Source organism: Squalius cephalus (assembly GCF_949319135.1).
Source record: "Squalius cephalus genome assembly, chromosome: 2".
In the NCBI taxonomy this organism is placed as follows: domain Eukaryota; kingdom Metazoa; phylum Chordata; class Actinopteri; order Cypriniformes; family Leuciscidae; genus Squalius; species Squalius cephalus.
In genome coordinates, this window is record NC_137123.1 from 50,432,710 (window position 1) to 50,445,991 (window position 13,282).

At 36.8% G+C, this 13,282-nt stretch overlaps 1 protein-coding gene across 7 annotated transcripts in view; it reads left to right on the forward strand.

Annotated features, from left to right (window-relative positions):
- The window catches only part of rbm47 (RNA binding motif protein 47), a 28,535-nt gene that overhangs the window by 10,433 nt on the left and 4,820 nt on the right, over window positions 1-13,282 (forward strand). For 2 of the 7 annotated variants that reach the window (XM_079849746.1, XM_079849745.1), the window contains exons 3-6: window positions 7,841-8,564; window positions 9,287-9,755; window positions 11,263-11,469; window positions 12,498-12,688. In XM_079849746.1, the coding sequence (XP_079705872.1) occupies window positions 7,872-8,564; window positions 9,287-9,755; window positions 11,263-11,469; window positions 12,498-12,688 (1,560 nt within the window). In that variant the 5' untranslated portion in view covers window positions 7,841-7,871. Of the gene's footprint in view, window positions 1-6,337; window positions 6,445-7,840; window positions 8,565-9,286; window positions 9,756-11,262; window positions 11,470-12,497; window positions 12,689-13,282 lie in introns of those variants that run through there. The other 5 variants (XM_079849749.1, XM_079849750.1, XM_079849747.1 and 2 more) reach the window with 4 other exon arrangements.

Consider the following 13,282-nt stretch of genomic DNA (forward strand, 5'->3'; position numbering starts at 1 on the left):
ATACTAGACATGTTCTTGATAGGTTTCAAGAATTCACCCATATTTTTTATTTTATTTTTGAATTTCTGTTACTTTCAGTATATCAGATTGATCATTATTGTGACATGGAGGTTTATTATCTGGCTACGTGAAGACATAAAGTGCATAAGCTGTTGGGATCCCATCATGAATTGCACATTTGGCCATTTCAGCCTAACCGCTTGGGTGATTAACGGAAGTGGTAGTTTCCTCGTGTCAGGTTCAAAATCAATCAGCAGCTTTTTTGCTGGATAACTTATTTTATGCTTAATATGAAAGTTACATTTAGGGAACTTTAAGTTGAAGTTGACTAAATATTAAGTGTCTATTTGATTTCACTATAATTAAATGATATTTGGCTGGTTTCACAGACAAGGCTTAAGCCTATAGTCCCAGACTAAAATGTATGTTTGAGCTGTCTGAACTGAAAGCAACTTGCATTGGCATATCTTAAAATATGTCAGCGCCATTGTTTTGTCTCAAGATGCACACCAGTAATGTTTTTTTTTAAGGCACGTTTATAAAAGCTACTTAAATATCCTAATTAAACTGAGGCCTAATCCTGGCTTAATCTAAGCCCTGCCTGAAACCAGGCCTTTATGTATATATATATCGCCATTTTATCGACCACCGGCCACCTTGATCACTGGCCATTTAAAAACCTCTATTGTTTTCGCACTAGGGTTTACGTAGCCATTATGTTTTAAGTAAAGTCTGTTAAATTAAAGTGAATTGTGGATTCTCGTTTAAGCAGAGTTAATGTTAATGATCTGCACATTGATTATGAAGTGTCGCAAAGGTCGACGTTTGTCAGAGATGAGGTTTAATAATTATTGAGAGTTTTTGCTTAGTCACTGAGAAGAACACAAGGTTCTGCACTTTTCTGTTCATCATGTGAGTGGTTTCTTAAAGTGAGGTGTTTTAAGAGTCTCTTCAGCAATAAACATTAACTTCCCAGTTTATGTGTTGGCGAGTCAACAAACTTTGAGTCTTAATGCAATGGTCACCTTGTATGGATGCTGAGTTAATCTAAACCTTGCTGACACCCTAACATTCAGACACGGTAAAAAAAAAAACGGAAAAAAAAACTAGTTTTGTAGCCACCTTTTATCCCTGAGAGTCCTTCATGACACTCAGACCAGCAGAGCTTTTGTGTCTCTGTGAGGGCTTTTATTTGCTCTCTTGGTTGCTCTATGGAGTGTATATTGTTTGAAGAGCCCTTGTCATGACTAAAGACCTCCCAAGCATCTACACATAAACAGAAAGACAGACACAAATGGGTCAATTACGTGACACTCATCTATTATTTAAAATGCAATTGTGCTTTAACTTGAATATGCATATCCTATGATCGTGTTTTAAATTCTCAATTTAAAGTTATTTTGATACTTTTCATGGGAATAAAGTAAAAAATGTTTAAAAACTGATATAACTGTCTTTTGAAAAAAGTCTCATTAGAATAATTAAATTGTTACTTATAACTTATCTTGAGTATGCTCAAATCATAATCAATAAAAACTGCTACACTGCTCATTATTCGGAAAACTTTTGTCTGTTAAATCAAAGTCACCTGGTGTGAACAACATGCAAAAACATGCAGAAAACATAAAACAGGAAGTGATATTGAAGATAAAACCCCTGCTCACAGTTTTATGAAAACGCAATGTTAGAGGAGGTAGTAAAATGTCATGTGATGCAGCTCCCCAAAAACGGATATTTATTAACTCTTCTGGATATTTGTAAAATATACTTTTTATCTTAAAAAACACATTTTAATATAATGATTCAGGTGTGTACACCCACATTTATTCAAGGTCTGAAGGAAATATGTTACTTTGTACTTGATGGTTGCACTGTTGTTGTTGTTTTTTTATAAAAAAAAAACATAAAAACTGTATGAAACCAATATAAATAATACATTTCTAAGAACTTGGCACATGTGTTTTAAACTAGATTATTTTCCATGTTCTTTATTATGATTCATTGACATGCTTATTTGTCATTGACCCAAATGCTTCTTCATTATCTTTTTGTATCTTTTTTATAGTATTTGAGAGTGTGTATTTGAATGTGCACTAATGTACTCTTGCAACTGAGTAAAAATCACAACCTTGTTATTCATTCACACCATAGCTGCGTAACCGCACTACTATCTGCAATTTTTCAAACTGTAGTACAAACACATGTGTGATTATATTTAAGCAAGAATTTTGAGTTAAATCTCTGTTAATGACTCTTCTCTACGCTATTTCCCCATACTTTTTCCCATCATGCATCAGTGTTGCCACATCCATTTTTCAAGCCACAGTGACCCAACTCTGTTCAGCAGGTGTGTGTGTGTGTGTGTGTGTTTGTTTGCTATCAGTACAGTTTTCTTTCTCTGGGAGGCCAGCATGTGTATTGTTCTACCCTTCTACATTTCACACTTTTCTTTCACTGAGATCGAAGGAGTTTCACCCAAGAGATACTAATTGATATGTCTGCAGTGCACACAAAAGCCTTGTGTGTGTTCCTGTGTTCCTGTGTACCTGTGCGTGAGTTTATTTGTGCTGATTGTCAAGTATTGTCCTGTGTTAAAGAAGTCAAAGATCAGATATTTCTGTCAATCAGTATCTTAGATAATAACAAACCATTATCTTGTGATCACACACGCATAAACCCTCACACTTTCCAAGAATGGCCCTTCTTCATTAACACGCTTAGCCATCATTTGTTGTTTCTATCACTTGTTATTTAGTAACAAGCCATTTATTTAAGAACTTTATAAGCTTAAATTACATATATTTTAATCAAAATGAAAACACACTTGAAGGAAATTTAAAATCAAGCATATTATACCATTAGCTCATTCTCAAACGTAGTTTGTGTGGCAACACTTTTCAGTAGGTCCCCTTAATTCATGCATTTACTAACATTACATAACAATGAGCAATTTTTTTGTATTATTTATTGATGTTTGTTAATGCTTGTTAATTCACATGCAAGTTAGCTTATGTAAGCTCAGGTCCATTAAATAATATTCAAGTATAGTAAATATTCAAGTTAACCAAGATAAAATATATGCTTTAGGTGTATTTCCATTGTTAGTTCATGGTAACTAATGAAGTTAAATAATGTTAAAAAATAGAAACTTACTGTAAAGTGTTACTGGTTTTGTTTTGTTAGAAAAATGGTAGAGAAGATTTAAAGTTTTAAAAATATTATGATAATTGGGCTATGGGCTCTATTTTAACGATCTAAGCGCATGGTCTAAAGCGCACGGCGCAAGTGCACTTAGGGCGTGTCTGAATACACTTTTGCTAGTTTAACGACGGGAAAAATGGTCGGTGTGCCCGGCGCATGGTCTTAAAGGGTTGTCTCTAATCTCTTAATGAGTAATGGGTGTGTTTTGGGCATTACGTACAATAAAACAATTAGAGTCTCATCTCCCATTCCCTTTAAAAGCCAGTTGCGCTCGCGCCATGGTGGACTGCTATTTAAATGGCGGAATTTGCAAGTGGAAAGACTGAACGCGTCTCCAGAGCGCAAATGGATCTGCTTGTGCGCGAAGTTAAAGCGCGCGAGCAGACCATCTACGGGACAAGCCGGACTCTACCATGACTTTATGTACACAATATTAATCTTTTACATTGTGATCATTTTATTTTTAAGATTTGGCATGTTTGTGAGCTGCTGTGCGTCCCTGTGTGTGTAATAAGTACACGCGTTGTGGACCCGCCTATAGGCACATATTACTAACGCGCAATAACAAAAAAAAATATTGGCGCAGTCTGTATTCAGTTGCCTCAAAATAGCAACGCGCCAACAATTCACCCGAACACACCTCGTTTTCAGACCAGCACGCCCGTGGGCGAACAGATGAGCACAAATGCATTTGCTATTTAAACAACTTGGCGCAGGACATGAAAATGATAACTGCGTCGGGCTGAAACTAGCACAAAACACTTGCATCGTGCCGCATTGCGCCGGGTGTGTGAAAGGGCCATATGTCTTATTAAAATAAGTGCACTCTGTATGTGTGTGTAAATTCGTTTTGTCTGAGTGTGCAGCTAGTGATTTGTGCTGGTTAATCATCCACCTGCTGCTGCCTCAGGTTTCCTTGCACCAAGTGTGTGCGCGCACACACACACACACACACACACATATAAAGGTCAACCATTGCCAGGCAGGTACAATGAGATATGGAGACCTAATGATGGCTGGAAAATGAGTAATCTTTTTCTACCCCCTCAATCGTTCATTTTCTCTCTTTTGCCACTGATTCTCACTTCCTGCTGTTTTCAGTACATCTGTACGGAACAAGGAAACATCCACAAAGTCTCACTTCCAGAAACACATTAGGGCCTAAAAGATGCTTCCTCGTGTCTTTTGTTGTCCCTAGTGATTTACCTTAAAATTATATACTGTTTAATGAAAGGTTTTATTGTACATTTTGTTTTCAGCAGACATTATTATCAAAAGCAAAAATGTTATGGCTTCCAGGGCAATCGAACCCAAGACCTTGCCATTGTTAGTGCCATGCTCTACTGTTTTAAGTACAGAATTGATAACCCATATACTGTAGTGTGTCAAGGTGAACTGCTATTGGGACAACAACACACCTATATGAACTGTATCTCTTTTTTTCATCCTGGGCTATATTGTAAATGTTTAAAACATTTATAAAAATTAAAATATGTTATCAAGACTTTAAGGTATGTACATATACAGAAATTGACTTTAAAATATAGACCTAAAAAGTGTGACAACTTGCCCCTATATCCCCTATTTCCTGAGTAAAGCTCCAAATGAAAAGTCTATAACTGCACTCCATTTTGCAGTCAAGCTGATGCATAAGCGCCGTGTTGTTAAGATAGTGTGTCAAGGTAAAAACAGCCCAGTTTTCATGAGAACATAAGCGTGTCACATATGAATTTCCCAGCACAAAAAAAAAAAAAAAAAAAAAAAAAAAAAATTCTAAGAACGTTTTGCTAACATTCTTATCAAGTTAGGAAAAAAATATTTCTTCATGTTCTCTGAACAATCAAAATGTCAAGGTATTTTTTTCCTTTCTTTTTTTTCCCTTGGTTTTGTGAACATTAGAGAAAACATTAATCAAGGGAAAGTTCAATTTGATAATTTTGCAAAGATTTTGAGAATATTTCTTTAGGAATGTTCTCTAAATCATCTCAAACTAGGAATTATAACGTTTAAAAAAAGTTAGATGAACATCCAACTAAAATGTTTCAGAATAACGTTCCATGAATGATGTATACGTAATGATTTTATGCTAATGTTTTGAGAAAGTTATTAAAGACTTGATAACTTTGAGAGAACATTCTGTTAATGTTGCTGGAAGACCGTTTGTTCATAACGTTCTGAGAACATTCCCTGTTCTAGCTGGGAACTCATTCTGTGCTGCCTGCTCTCTGTTAGAGTTTTTGGAGAGGCACACAGACGCTTCTGCATTCTGCACTGCTTTTCCAATGTTTTATGCGACTGACGTCTTTGGACAAGTTTCACTTGTGTCTCTTATCTTTTGTAGAGTCTCGCTCATGAACAGGTTTTTAAAACGGGGTATCAAGTTAAAACCTGTTAAACTTTTTTTAAAAAAGTGTCTTGAGATCAGCGTTTTTAAATAGCCTTTAAAAGGTTGCCTGTAACTGCGCTCAGGGGGCATAATTAATAGCTTTTTTTATCACACTATTTTTGTCACATTTACTCGCATATTTTTGTCACTTTTTTTTATGCTTTTTTTTTTCTTTACTTGTTCAGTGTCTGGCAGAAATCCATTTTTTTCTTCTCTCTCTTGACCTCTCCTTCCTCCTGATTTCTGCTGAATCGTCTTTCATTGTCATTTGCACACTTCCATTGACCCCACTTCCATTATGCAGTCTATCCCCAATTTAATACAAACTGACAACCAGTTGTTCATTTAGAGGCAGTATATTTTATGGATTTATTATTTTATTTGTCCTGCAGAGTTTGCATTTTTTTATTGTTCATATTCTTGACATGTTTTTTGTACTATTATTTAAGTTTAATAAAACCAACCCTTAAATTTCAGGCTATAATAGCTGTTGGACTCTCTCTTGGTGTTGCTGTCTCCTCATTTAAAGTGATCACTGAAACGCTACATCTACAGATGTATTACTTAAATATCTGTTATTGGTTGGTCTTCCTGGTCCTCTTGGCTTTTGATTAGTCAGTCTGCTTTTCTTCCTGTTTCAGCTTGGCCTTGAGCCACACATGTACTGATTTTCAGTATATGTGTGTGTAAGCATGTGAATGAGGAAGTGTTTGTGGATGTGTGTGTGTGTGTGAGAGAGAGCTTTGGTTTAGTACTGCTGAGTTGCCTGTTATTCCAACCTCACAGTCACAGTCACATGCTCCTTCAGCGAGCCTCTTGAACTCATCATGAAAACACCAGGTACCAACTTAAGCACGGTGCGTGTTGTAATTGTTAATTTATTTGAACTTTATTCCTGGAGTAAATGACTAATTAATAACCTTTACACCTTTGTTGTTGCTTAATGTCCTCTTAGTTGTTTTAGCATGCATTTGTGTGCAGTGTGAGTTGTGTGAACTTAGTTGTGTGCGGATAAGCAGTGTGTGGGTCAGCGTGCTCTGCGTGTGTAACCATGGTTTCATTGCTAAGCAACCTAACTACCTTTCCCTCGAAGCGGCATCAAGGTCCGGCTAACCAGAGCCAACTAACAGCTAAACAGTGTGATTGAATATACAGTATATAATGTTTTATTATGTAAGAAACATACTAATTTCCTAAAAAAAAAAACAAAAAAAAAATGTAGTTTCTTTATATCAAACACAATTTCTTTGTCTAAGATTTTGTAGTTTACTTCCATGCGTCTGCGTTCTGCTTATGGAAAATTTTGGACTGTAGGATTTGGACAATCTGGAGATTTATTCCATGCTGAAGAATGTAGATGCGGCTTAGTGAGGTTTATTAGGCAGCTTTATGTGTAGAAGAGGATTTACGTTTTATGTGTGTATGTGTGTGTGTGTTTTATACAGAAAATAGGACTTATACACTGTAAAAAAAATATTATTGGTGTAACTTAAAAAAAGTAAGTAACCTGGTTGCCTTTAAAATTTTTAGTTCATTGAAACTGAAAATTTGAGTTAATACAATGGAGATTGGTTTAATCAATAGAAACTCAAAATATTATGTTATCTGAACCACATAACTTATCGAAGTAACTTATCTAAAATAACTTATCTAAAAATATTGTCATGACAAATCATGATTTACAGTAATAATTACAGTAATATTTTACAGTAATTTGTACAGTAATAATTAATAAAAAATATATATTCATGAGAGATTTTCTTTAATTTATTGAGTGATATTTGATATTTACTTATAGATGCTTATTTCCTTCTGTTACCTTTGCCATCATCTAATGCTCACTTGAAGTTAATCTTAAAAACACATTCATAGTTTATAAGAATGTTGTTAAATGTAATGGCAAATCTCAAAATTAATATCAAATTAATATAAAATTTTCATATGGTACATCATCCACCAGTAGCATTTAAAATAATATAATAAAATAATGTTTTTAGTCAAAAACATTTCAATTTTAATACTGGCTATATATCAGCCATAACATGGAAATATTTATTGACCATCATTTTAATATTGGTACATCCCTAATTAATATCAGGCATTGGGATTCCAGTGTTAATATAAACATCTACTTAAATTAAAAGTTATTGAAATTGTATTGTTTATGGATTTATAAGCTAATTATTAGTGATGGTCATTGTTTGTTTTCAGTACAAAATACACTAACCGGATGAATTTTCCATCTCTTTTTAGACTCCAATCCTGATTGGATGCTTATTTCAGAATGACAGCAGAAGACTCCGCCTCTGCCGTTGCCATGAGTAACCCTAGCCCTCCCTCCTCTTCTAAAGCCTCCTCTGGGCATCCACAGCATCACTGCTCTGTCCCAGAAGGAGTGGCCGGGGCCCCAAATGAAGCTGCACTTGTGGCCTTGATGGAGCGGTCAGGCTACGGAATGGTGCAAGAAAACGGACAGCGCAAATACGGCCCACCACCTGGCTGGCAAGGTACCTCGCCCCCACGTGGCTGTGAAATCTTTGTAGGTAAAATCCCACGTGACGTTTACGAAGACGAGCTGGTGCCAGTATTTGAGACTGTTGGACGGATCTACGAGATGCGCCTTATGATGGACTTTGATGGGAAGAACCGTGGTTACGCATTCGTCATGTACACGCAGAAGCATGAGGCCAAGCGAGCGGTTCGTGATCTCAATAACTTCGAAATTCGTCCCGGAAGGTTGCTAGGTGTGTGCTGTAGTGTAGATAACTGCCGCCTCTTCATTGGCGGAATCCCAAAAACCAAGAAACGTGAGGAGATCCTGGAGGAAGTTTCCAAGGTGACAGAGGGGGTGCTGGATGTGATCGTGTACGCGAGTGCTGCGGATAAGATGAAGAATCGTGGCTTTGCCTTTGTAGAGTATGAGTCTCACCGGGCTGCTGCTATGGCCAGAAGAAAGCTCATGCCAGGACGAATTCAGGTTAACACCATTTTCCATTGGGATCAAAGGAATTGATCAGCTGTTTTCCATACAACAAAAGTCAAAGACCATATCTGCTAAGCTCTAAAAAAATGACATAAAGCATTATAAAAGTATTCCATATGACTCGTGTGCTCTATTCCACGTCTTCTGAAGCTAAATGATCAATTTTATTTATTTTTCACTAATAATTATTTTACCCAGTGAGCTGTTAACTATTGAGTCATTGAGTTTAGACTCAGTCAAATCCATCAAAAAAAATCTTACATAACAAATAGGACTGATCCGATTCTGAGTTCACTGACTCACTGCTTCACTGATTGGATTCAGTGATTTGGTCGCTGTGTTTTAGTGGAAGAGATTTTTATTAGTGGCTAGTTTTGCTTTGTTCATCACAAGGCTTCAGAAGAATTTGCTCAAAAGTCATATCTACTGCTCTTATGGTGCTTTTATCATGTTGTGCTTTTTGAAGCTTTACAGATATTCTGTTGTTGCATTGGAAAATAGATGTGACGATCTTTTAAAAGTGTGTTCCTTTGGGTTGGGGGGGGTTTGGGGGATATAACAGCATAGGGGTTTGGAATGACATGAGGATAAATAAATAATGGCAGAAATTTGGGGGCAAACTATTCATTAAATCTTTCTATGACATTCAGTGAGTACTCCTGCCTTACTTATTTGTGTGTATATGTTGTTCGGTTTCTCTATGTGTGTGTATCCAGCTGTGGGGTCACCAGATTGCAGTTGACTGGGCAGAACCTGAGATTGACGTTGACGAGGACGTCATGGAAACAGTGAAAATTCTGTATGTGCGGAACCTGATGATAGAGACCAGTGAGGAGACTCTACGCCAAACCTTTGGCCAGTACAACCCTGGCTGTGTGGAACGTGTCAAAAAAATCCGAGACTACGCCTTTGTTCACTTCGCCAGTCGAGAAGATGCTGTGGTTGCAATGGACAACCTGAACGGCACAGAGATCGAAGGTTCCCGTATCGAAGTGACCCTGGCCAAGCCTGTGGATAAGGAGCAGTACACTCGCTATCAGAAAGCATCGAAGGGAACAGCGCCTGCGACAACTCCCGAGAACACCCAACAAAGTTTTGTGTATCAGTGTGATCCATATACACTCGCCTATTACGGCTATCCATACAGCACACTCATTGGACCCAACCGAGACTACTTCATCAAAGGTTGGAGAACTCATTCTCTCTCTTTATTCTCTAAGATCAATAACTTTATGAACTCAAGAAATGCAATACCATTTGATGAAATCAAAATGAACTGAAAACATTGCTAACAATTGCTTTTTCTTGACGACCTTAAGTGTCACGCTATTGAATATATTTGGGAAACTAGATTGTTTTCCAACTCTCTCTTGCATAACAGTCCATATTCACACAAGTAACCAGAGTTGATCTGTACAAACAAATGTAGGGGATGCATTACAATGAATATGAAAATAATGTCCCCTTTAACCCAGAGCTTTCATAAGTCTCATCCTTTAAAATAGTGGTTCTCAACCGGTTGGAGAAAAACAATGCTAGAAACCATAAAAATCAAAACCCATGAACTACGCAAGGTAAATAAAACAAAAAACAGATTGCATTCAGGGTTGTAAAATAATTATACTTAATTACCATTTACATATTTTGGGGGGAATTTGTGACAGCGATTACATTTGCTTACTCAATTACATTTCTAAGAGAATTATATATATTTCTGTCCATCGTTTTGAGCTACCAAGCCATATTTAACACTTATGTACATTTAAAAGTGGAACATTATGCTTTTATCAAGTGTGTTTTGACTCAATACAGTACTCATGCTTCAACTTAAATGTAATGAAGATAAAAATGGTTTGATTTGACAAAAATGTATTTTGAGCTGTCAGTTATTGACTTCCAAGAGAGTGTCATGTTAATAATGTTGCGTATTAGTTCATGGTGATATAAGGAAATTTGTTTACTTTTCTACGATAAACAAGTTTGGTACTGTAACTGCTATTTGATATCCAATGTAAAATCCAGAAACAAAACCAGTTGAGAACGACTGCTTTAAAAGACAATTTTCCAAATAAAAAGCTCTGTCCTGTTTGTTGCTAATCACATATTTAGTATAGCCACTAGATGGCATGCACTTTGAGATTGTTTTGGGCTGAAGAGCTGAGATCCACAATAAGTATGATACTGAAACTAATGATGGGAATCTGGTATTATTACATTTCCTAACCCATAATCATCAATTATAAATGCTTGTGGTTTTGGGTTGGGTAGCAGTTGAGAATTGTGATTGCATATTCAATCCGAGACATATTTGCTCATCCATCATCTGATTATATGAAAACAAAACTTTATCTTTACTTTTCATTTCAACTTTACTCATGCACCTCTCCCATCTCAAAGAACAGAAGGAGATTACAAAGAGGTGTTCACACTGACAGCAATTTGAATTAGAATGCTGAAAAGTGATAGTGCCTAATCTCCGCCTTATGTGTAGCCGCACCCATATCTTGATCATGAAGTCACCCCATGCGAGCAAACCTTTTAGCAGATATATAGAATCTGAATAGAAAGCTAATTTCTTTATTTTAAATATCTGCTCAACCTTAAGCACTGGGGTTACCATTAATTTTATATAGGTATGTGCCTCCTTGTGGCTCTGTAGCTGAACAGCACCTCCTTTCATTTGTATCTCAAGCAGGTACTGTAAGAGGTCGTGGTCGTGCTGGGGCCGGTAATAGGGGCCCAGGGCCCCGCGGCTCATACCTTGGTGGCTATTCAGCTGGCCGAGGCATATACAGCCGCTACCATGAAGGAAAACCCAAATTGATGGACAAACCTTACGAGATCATGCCCAATCTAGAGCTGACAGCTGTGAACCAAGTGGGCATGAAGCCTGGCACAAGTCAGTGTGAAATTAAACCACATACATACAGAATTTAACTCTAGTTGTGCTCTTGTCCATCCAGTGGAGGCAGAATCTAAAACGATCTGGAAACAGAATCTATAGAAAAAAGGTTTATGGATTATTTATAAATGTTATTACTGAAATTGAGCCACCAGTAAGTTTCACATTCAACTCTTACGCTTAAAAAAATCACAATCAATTAAATTGGAGTTATTCAACAAAATGTAGAGATAAATTTGTAAGACACATTACTGCCCCTACTGGTCTGGAGAGGAACACCAACTTCCTTTTATTATGACAGCTGCCATGGCTGTCACTGCTTACCCCAGTAAGCAGGCTTTTGATTTTTGTTTATTGCTTAAAAGCTTCACTTTTTTCAATTATATACACAATGTTCAAACAATGCACAAAAACTCTCAAAATGTTATATACCTCCTGATAAAATCAAGTACAGTCATTTTAAAAGACAATTATTAAGGACAATAGGATCAAACAGTCCAGAGAACTAAGCAATCAATAAAAATACTTTGAGAGTATTTGAGTTTATTTGTTTGGGCATTGAGTTCAAGGTTCTTTATTTTCTTACTAATCAGCTGCTCTGTCGAAATTAACTGATCCTGCAGAATTCTGATCTGAGATCAGCAAACTCCTGACTGGAGAATTGTGACGTCAACTAAACCTACTGATCCTAAGTCTGAATTAACTTGGGGAATGAAAAGAGTTTTTGTGCATGGAAACAATGTGTGTGTGTGTGTGAAAGACAATGTGTACGTGGCTGCGTGTGGGTGTGTTTTTTTATCGCTAATCTTAAGCTGAGTCATACACTTGTTGTAAATGAGGACAGGTTGTGCAAGTCTCAGTCTTTTTCCTGCATTTATCTTTTATCATTCTTGTACTTTCTGACTTTTCTTTCACTTACCTGCATTTTTACATATGTTACATAGTGATTTACAATATGTGCTAATTTAAACCATACATTCTCCATATTTTTTGTCATTGTTCTAATTGAACGTGTGTGTGCGTAGTGGCTCTTCCAGGACTTGGTGGCCAGTACCCTACTGTGTTTTCTGCTGCTCCAGCAAATAAGTTAATGGAGGAAGGAAAGATGCACCCTGTGGAGCACCTGATAAACCCTTTGGCCCTCCAGCATGACCCCACAGCTGCCTCGGCCAGTGCAGCGGTCATGCCTGCAGTCTCCACACCACCCCCTTTCCAGGTACTGACCTGCACCTCACCAGATGGGACATTTCACAGTTATTATAACACTTAGATAGCTCTAATACCATGAGCACATTTGTATGCCCACATCTAAAGTGAAAATGCTGTGCTACATGGCACATTAACAGCCAATGAAAACATATTTGATGTTTATTGTACAACTATGTGGAACGTGATTATGCCTGGAGCGTTAGTGTTTTCTCGCACTTCAGGATTCCTCTGATACTTGCTTTCATGAGACTTGAATTTAAATTGCACAATAAGAAATATTGGAATTTGAATTATAGGAAGTAGAATTAAAATGACCTGTAATTCAAAGAAATTGATGTAACTGCATTAAGTGACCTTTTTTGGTTTTGGTTTATTTTGATGGTCCCTTTAACACATTCTGTTGACAATATGAAACATTGCACCTACATGTCTAATTACTCTCAATTGAGTGTTAGTAGAGTATTAGTAGACTGGTAGGGTTAGGGTTAGAATAAGTTGACATGTACTGTACTTGCAAAGTTACTTAAAGTCAGTAGAATGTCTGTTAGGGGAGCATCACAATAAAGAGTTAGCAGATATTAAGCAGACAGTCTACTAATAC